Source organism: Drosophila arizonae, chromosome 3 (genome assembly GCF_054131065.1).
Source record: "Drosophila arizonae isolate 15081-1271.41 chromosome 3, UAZ_ARI_1.0, whole genome shotgun sequence".
Lineage (NCBI taxonomy): Eukaryota > Metazoa > Arthropoda > Insecta > Diptera > Drosophilidae > Drosophila > Drosophila arizonae.
The window spans coordinates 22,677,979-22,686,220 of NC_142923.1; the positions used below are offsets into that span (position 1 = coordinate 22,677,979).

The window sequence follows — 8,242 nt, forward strand, 5'->3', positions numbered from 1 at the left end:
CATCTAGCGTATTTTCTATACGCACACAAAGTTAGCTGCGAGTGAAACGTCAACGTTGAAAAATACGACCCTGCGTCTAAGCGGCCTGTCAGCTTCTTCCTTTTTCTTTTTCACCTACGTGTGAAGACATCGCGTATTTTGCGTCGGTGTTTGATTTTCATTAAAAAGTGAAAAATGGTGAGCACAATCAATGAAATAACCCTACAAACGTCTCAAATGAAGTGTTGCCAAGTGAAAATATGTCGAACAAAACTAAAGCGGCCATTGATGCAGCTTTATTTGATAGATTAAACTTGTGGGTTTCATGCCAGAACTGATATCCAATATTAATTTGTGTCGTGTGTGATTTACAGGGTTTCGTCAAGGTAGTCAAGAACAAGCAGTACTTCAAGCGCTACCAGGTTAAATTCCGCAGGCGTCGTGAGGGTAAAACTGATTACTATGCCAGAAAGCGTCTAACCTTCCAGGACAAGAACAAGTACAACACTCCCAAGTACCGTTTGATTGTGCGCCTGTCCAACAAGGACATCACCGCCCAAATCGCCTATGCTCGCATTGAAGGTGATCGTGTTGTCTGCTCGGCTTACTCGCACGAGCTGCCCAACTATGGTATCCAGGTAAATTAATAGAAATTTTTATAATGCAATGCAACATGCAAGCTAATGTTTACAACAAATCTTGCAGGTGGGTTTGACCAACTATGCCGCTGCCTACTGCACTGGCCTGCTCGTTGCTCGTCGTCTGCTCAACAAATTGGGCTTGGACTCTCTGTACGCTGGCTGCACCGAGGTCACCGGTGAGGAATACAACGTTGAGCCCGTCGATGATGGACCAGGAGCTTTCCGTTGCTACTTGGATGTTGGTTTGGCTCGCACCACCACCGGTGCCCGTGTGTTCGGCGCCATGAAGGGTGCTGTCGATGGTGGTTTGAACATCCCCCATTCAGTGAAGCGTTTCCCAGGCTACTCTGGCGAGACCAAGAGCTTCAACGCTGATGTGCACCGTGCCCATATCTTCGGTCAGCATGTGGCAGATTATATGCGCACTCTGGAGGAGGAGGATGAGGAGGCTTTCAAGCGTCAGTTCAGCCGTTACATCAAGTTGGGCATCCGCGCTGACAACGTAAGTGAAATCTATATTTGATATGAGCAGAGCTAGACGTCCATTTTCAAAATTACTGCTGCGTATTTATTATTCACGCTGTCTGTGCCAAAGATGGACCACATTAAAACTGTAACCCATGTTCGTGGCTCTACCTCTAATAATAGGTTGAATTCTCTGTAACGGTTGCACAGACCTATCGTATATAATATGTATTTGATACAAGCTATTGACGTCCATTTTCAAAATTACTGCTGCGTATTCATTACTGACGCTGGCTGTGCCAAAGATGGACCACATTGAAACTGTAACCCGCGTTCGTGGCTCTACCTCTAATAATAGGTTGAATTCTCTGTAACGGTTGCACATTTGTCAATATAAAGAAAGATATTTGTATATTTTGTAATTGAATGATTTAATTTGAATTTATTGCATTTATTTGTTGACAGATTGAGGACATCTACAAGAAAGCCCATCAGGCCATTCGCAATGATCCTACCCCGAAGAAGGTCGCCAAGAAGTCGACTCCAGTTAAGAAGAGGTGGAACGCCAAGAAACTGACGAATGAGGAACGCAAGGCCAAGGTCGCCGCCCACAAGGCTGCTTATGTGGCTAAGCTTCAGTCCGAGACTGAGGCATAAGTGCATTTGACTATCGTTTGGAGTGTGTGTATTGGGGGTGAAAGAAGAAATAAACACAAACAGTTGTAATAAAAAACAATTGCCAATATGTCATGCATAAATTGTAAGTTTCTATTAAAGATCTTTTTTATTAATTCTTCATATCCTTGCAAGGGTGTTCGAGTTTAGGCTATGCAAATTAAATTATTCTTTATATCCGCTCTATGAGATTGGTTGTTTCGCTACTATTGAAGTTGGAAAAATTCCATTAAAAGTATTTTACTTGAACTGGAGTGTATTATTTCTCGATATTTTTAGAGCTAGTACGCTTGAACAGAGCAAAAGGTCCGTGTTACGTCGAGACACGGCGTGAAGCAAATAAAAAAATGTCTGTAGCTTGAATAGAGTTTAGCTGATCAGAATTAACAAGCTGAGGTGGTGCAATGGTAGCAGTGCAGGCCAGTTAAACAAGACTTCTCAGGTTCAATATCCAGCGGGGACGAAAATTTTTAATTATCAAAAAAAAAAAAAAAAACTATATATACAGGAGGTTTGTAAGTTGTGGATTAAGAGCTATGATGGCGCAGTGGATATGTGTGTCAGGACGATCGAGGGTCGTGTCATCTCCCCAGGTTCGAATCCTCACGGCAGCGAAATCAGTAAGTAAGTCATCTAATTTAAATTAAATTGTCTAATTCTAATGTCTCTTCCTCCTCCTCTATCAAAATTGTATTCCTCCTCATGTTTTCTCTCTCTCTCTCTGCTAAAGCGTGTAAGGAAATCGGTGGTCAACAAGAAACAAACAAACACAGCTGTGTTAAAAAAGAGATGAGAAGAGTAGTAGTAATGTAATGTTGTTGTTGTATTCCTAGATAATCTATCCTCTTCCTCTCTTGCATTCCTTCCTCCTATATTCACTGCCAGCAAAAACGTGTGGTGTGGGTAAGAAAAAAAGGCTGATGTTTTTAAAAACACACTCTCTCTCAGCTGGTTTAAAAAAGTTTTTTTTTTTTTTGTTCCAATTTGTCTCTCGTCCCTGTCTCCGCCATTCATATATAGTACACAGTACTATTGTGTTATAGCAAAAATACAACAATTATAATATAGCAATATTGCTGAAGCGCGTACAATATTAATTCTCGCTTACTAGACTTTATTTTGTATTAAATCAATAAATAAATAAACATATACATAAAAGCAAAGCTTAAAGCTATCAATCAAAATTTACACATTGCATGGAAACAAAACATAATATTGTTGCTGAATGTCGCATAATACGTGGTCTTAAGCCGCTTTCAGACTTTCCATTCACAGTAGTTTTTGTCTTTCAATGATGATTAGTCGTCGTCCTCCAATATGCTATCCCAGTCCAAGCATTGGTCGCAACGATCGTCGATCATGCAGTTGTTGTGGTAAATGTGGCCACAGTTGAATATGGTAAGGCCGTTGGGCGGCGCAGTGTCCTTCACGATCACCGGACGACTGCATTTGGGACACACCTTATCATAAGATACCTGACGCCCGCGTCGTTGCATGGCCACTACCTCGGCGTGTGTATCAAAGTAGTCTGTCAACTGGATTTTATGGGCAATTTCGTGTACCTGCTCCTCGAGATTGTAATGCCACAGCATCTGAACAACAGATTGATGAAGATTCGGTATTGTCTGGCCGAGTTTGATCTTATTGACAACCAACACGGGATCCACATAGTCTACAAACGAAGATCAAGAGCTTCTTTAGCTAATTGAATATGGTAAACAAAAATCGCACAACTTACCAACAATGCCATCCAGTACTTTGGTTACTATTTCAGGCTGTTTTGTGGATTCTTCGATGAGTATGTTCCAAAGATCCTCATCATTGTGCTCCTTGCAAAACTCAATGGCCATCTCAATGTCCTTTATCTGTATGCATGGTAAATGCATTCATTAAGCAAAACGTTATATTGAAAGTCTTATAAACTTACGCTGTGGATGATTATGTTGAGCGCCTCCACGATGCTGCCCATGCGACCCAATAAGTAGACCATCTCTGGATAAAACTCTTCGCGTTTACATATCGCCAGCGCCTCTTGTATCACATAGTCATTAGAACGGCGTAGAAAGGGCAGCAATTTGGTTCGATCATATTTGGCATACAGAGCAACTAGTCTATTGTGGAATGTGCCCTGACTGCTGATCTTATCTAGCGCATCCAGATACTAAAATAAAGTAGAGTTCAGCATTGAATAGACTACATTGCTTCCTATTACTTACCCAATAAAGGTACTCCTGATTCTGTTCCAATTGATGAACAACCACTTCTGGTTTTATTTTATTCTTATCCAATAATATTTTAAAGGCACGTTCGCGATCCAGTTGTATGAGTGGAATGATTAATTTAGAGATAACATCGTACAGCTCAAAGCGCCGTATTAGCTCAAATACATCTTTATTCTGCAATCTGTAAGAGAGTTGAGAGTTACAACACACAAATTAAAGATAATGTGATCTGTGGCTTACTTCAAGTACATGCGCAACGCGCTTTCGTAGTCGCCCTGGTAGGAGTAGAGCAGTGCCAAGGACTCGAGCAACTCGTTCGCATTTTGTTTGCGGAAATGATCATGTATGGCATTTATGACAGCCAGGCCATCGTACAGCTTGGGTGGCCACTCCTTGATCAGATTTAAAAAGCCATGCACATCAAACTTGAGGAACTCATAAAGTACCATTTCGTAGACATGGGGATCTAGTTTACAATCATCCGAGGTGGGTAAATATGCGCTCACACAACGCAATTGCTGACACTTGACAAACTTGAAAACCTCCTCCTCCCACAGAGCCTTATTGTTGCCCAGCACACGAAGACAAAGCTTGGCAGCGTCTTCGTACTGTTTGATGGTCAGCAAATGGTTTATATACCGCCTTTAAAAATCATCTGATGACAGTAAATTATTTAATTTAATTTCGTTAATTTCTTACCTAGCTACATAGAGCATTGGTATTGTGCTTCCATGTGAACAAACCTCCATGGCTTCTTCGAATTTGCTGCAAAAATAAAAGAAAAATAATAGAATTAACATTAATTTACGTTCAAAATTTTACAATATTTATAACCACTGTGCATCACGGACTGTTGAAATTATCGATAAGCTAAACCCCTATATATGCTGCGATAACTCTTGCAAATATCGATAGACTGACAGAGTATCAGCGCTCAGCTGTTTATAAAATTTGCGTCAAGAACTCCCATTTTTCTTCGCTACTCGGAAATTTGTATTTATTACTGCAAAATGCGTCGCATGAATAACCTGGTTACGCTTTTTACGGCTATAACAGCGTTCTTTTTTGGCAGTTTTATTACACGCATTCTGAGCACCGTCGACAAATGTCCGGCACACCGCAGTGGCGTTGTCAAACTTGAGCCACATCCGGATCTATTTTTAGTGATATTAGTGTTGAGTGCACCGGACAATGCCGAGCTACGGCAAAGCATGCGCGATACTTGGCTGAGACTGGGGCAGCCACTAAACCAACCATATTTTCCCGAGGAGCATATCTACCTGCCAAAGTATAGTAAAGCCGGCGGGCATTTGCAAATGGAAACGGTTGAAACGCAGGCGCAGCGCCTGACGCACTACATAAAGTGGCAACAGGAACTGACAAAGATGGACCAACCCCGTGTGCAACGGAAAATCAAATTTAAGCATCTCTTTGCCATCGGAACACAGCAAATGAGCGGCATACTGCGTGGCGAATTGGAGCGTGAGCAGCAGCAGAATAAAGATTTGCTACTGCTACCACGCCTGCACGATGACTATTTGAATCTGACTGAGAAGCTGATTCAATCGCTTGAAGCGCTCACGCGCTTTTACGACTTCTCCTACTTGCTTAAGGTGGACGATGACACCTATGTGAAGCTGGACAATCTGCTCAACGAGCTCGTCTCCTACGACCGGAAACTCTTGAGAAACAGAGCAGACTATGGGCATGACCCGCAACCAGAGCTCTATTGGGGCTATTTTAATGGACGAGCTACCATCAAGACGAAAGGACGTTGGCGTGAGCCCAATTATTATTTAAGCAAGAATTACATAAACTATGCCCTGGGCGGCGGTTATGTACTCTCCCGTAAACTATGCGAGCATGTAGCCAACCATTCCGATCTATTGTCAACGTATGTCTCAGAGGACGCTTCCCTGGGCACCTGGTTGGCGCCACTACGTCATGTTTATCGCTGGCATGATCCACGCTTCGATACAGCCTACACGCCGACAAAGTGCCATCCCTATCATCTGGTGCTGCATAAGCGCAATCAGCGCCACATGGATGACCTCTATGCAAACAAATTGTGCACCCATGAGGTTCCCGGCCAGCGGGTATTTGTTTCCTACTATTATGATTGGACAAAGCCTGCAGACAAATGCTGCGATAACATTGTAACTTAATTGCACACAATTGAGTGCTCCATTGCCAAAGCTAGAAATTAAGTTTTATCATTTTAAGATATTTATTCAGGAATTACAATGTAAATAAATTGCTCCTGTGGCAGCAGTATTATCAAATTGGAGGATTGAATGTGAATCTCTGAGCACAAATCGAATAAGGAATTCGGCTAATATGTATAAGGAATATGAAGAAATTGAAAGTATGTATCAGACTGGATGGACTTATGACTATGATGATCTATAACCCAAAATTAGACTAGGCTAACAATAAGGAATTAGCTGACTTACTTGTGCTCGATTAGCCACTCCACACGATCGTCCGTTTCAATTAGGCTGGCCACCACAATATCTTTGGGTGCTACAATGTAGTAGCGATTCTCCTCAATGATGCAGCCCAGGCTGTAATCATTGACCGTGTACTCCTCGAAGCCGCGCAAGGTGAGGCTATCCGTGCACACCTCTTCGGAGGTATTCATTTTGTACTCGATGACGCACAGCAGTGGCCGCTGTGCTTTGTAGTTGGGACTGCGATCCTTTCGGTAGCCTAGCACAACCAACTGACTGGCAGCAAGCGGAGCCAGTCCGCAAATGTAAAAAGTCGTTTGAAACGTGGAGACTGAAAGATAAAAATATGAACATATTATTAAACTGATGGATTATTTTCATGGAATTATTGTACGCACTTGGATCCACAACGAAACCGGGCAGATTGCTCGAAGATGCTTCAATGCTGTTACGCTTGCGTATAACACAAATTCGAATGGTGTCCACCCAACCGATGAGTAGCGTGTTGGCATTGGACCAGCGCAGGTGACATCGGAAGTTTTCAAGACGTGCCTCTGCCGGCACCTCCCATTTCATAAGGCCTAGTGAGCATTTCTCGCTTAGATCATATACGCGCACGCCCAAATGACTGGCCCACGCGACAAATTTACCCTGCCAGCAAATGGCCAAAACGTTTCCCTCCACAGAACACAATTCGCTGGGCTTTAGTTTCTTGAGTAAAGTGCGCTCATAGAGCGTGAGCTTGTCATCACCTAAAATAGATCCACAAGTATAAATAAAAGTGAAGAGAGGAGTTCTGTATAAAGTCTTTTTCTTACCGACTATAAATCGTCGCACACCCGATTTGACTTCGGGATCAAGGGCCACCGCCTTTATAAACTTGCCAAAACTGAGGTTTTGATTGTTCTCGCAACTGAACAAGCCCGTAATATTGACCTACAATTGTTAATCATCATTGTGTAGTACTCTCATTTTTCAAAATTTTTTTAGTGACTCACGCGTCCGTCGTCAGAGCATGTCGCGACATATTCGCCCTTAGGATCTACATCAATGTGATTAACAGCTACGGTATGTGTGTGACGATCCCCGTTGCTCAGGTTCGAGTCCACTGAGTTGCCTTGGTGATCCAGAAGGTAGACACGCCCTCGGAATGTGCCAAATATGAGAAACTACAACACGATCTCAAGTTCATTTTAAATATTTCGAAAACTAACTAAAAGTTACCTTTGGATGGATGGCACTGCATGTAACAACGTCCGTGTTGAGTATATTACTCAGATCGTTCCCAATGCGCTGGTACTTGAACTTTGGCTCCATCTCCTCCTCCTCATCGGTGCCCGAGTCCTAAATAGACGGCACATCTTATGAAACGGTTAAACAAATGTTTATAAATCACTTACGCTATTAGCTGGCAAAGTATCGGCCATTTTTCTAAGCTTTTTCGCTGGGATTCGCTTTCTTATCAAGACATCTTTAAGCTAAAGTGTGACCGTACTCTGCATTCAACAGCTGTTTTTGCCATTCACCCCTTTCATTGGTGTTTAGCTATGTAATCGAAGGTAACTCTGCATTATATATATCGATTCTTTTGTATACACCCACGCGTAAGTATAAATCCAAAAGACAATTGTACATATCGATAATTAATTAGCTACCCGCCCAACTTTGAAAGTTCTGCATTCGAAATTCGTTTTGAATATTTTCTTTTATATATTTGTATATATATTTCTAAAGTTTTATTGGTGTTTGTATAAATGCGCTTATTTATTGTATGTATTTGTTTTTTGTTTGTTTTTATCGCGTTTATCGT

General features: G+C 42.0%; 3 protein-coding genes across 3 annotated transcripts; 2 read left to right on the forward strand and 1 right to left on the reverse strand.

Annotated features, from left to right (window-relative positions):
- Nucleotides 1-22: 22 nt before the first annotated feature.
- Nucleotides 23-1,876, forward strand: RpL5 (ribosomal protein L5). Its single transcript, XM_018002378.2, has 4 exons — nt 23-177; nt 354-617; nt 685-1,122; nt 1,551-1,876. Exons 1-4 carry the CDS (start codon nt 175-177, stop codon nt 1,740-1,742), a joined length of 897 nt encoding a protein of 298 aa, XP_017857867.1. The 5' UTR covers nt 23-174; the 3' UTR covers nt 1,743-1,876.
- A 941-nt stretch (nt 1,877-2,817) lies between these two features.
- Nucleotides 2,818-7,989, reverse strand: lt (vacuolar protein sorting-associated protein light). The gene is made up of 12 exons (XM_018002360.2): nt 7,833-7,989; nt 7,657-7,776; nt 7,431-7,601; nt 7,251-7,368; nt 6,831-7,184; nt 6,436-6,763; nt 4,682-4,747; nt 4,223-4,624; nt 3,977-4,163; nt 3,688-3,921; nt 3,499-3,625; nt 2,818-3,432 (listed from the first exon to the last, which is right to left on the reverse strand). Exons 1-12 carry the CDS (start codon nt 7,857-7,859, stop codon nt 3,059-3,061), a joined length of 2,508 nt encoding a protein of 835 aa, XP_017857849.1. The 5' UTR covers nt 7,860-7,989; the 3' UTR covers nt 2,818-3,058.
- beta3GalTII (beta-1,3-galactosyltransferase 6) lies at nt 4,911-6,264 on the forward strand. Its single transcript, XM_018002376.2, has one exon. The coding sequence runs from the start codon at nt 4,993-4,995 to the stop codon at nt 6,145-6,147; it is 1,155 nt and encodes a 384-aa protein (XP_017857865.1). The 5' UTR covers nt 4,911-4,992; the 3' UTR covers nt 6,148-6,264.
- Nucleotides 7,990-8,242: the final 253 nt, after the last annotated feature.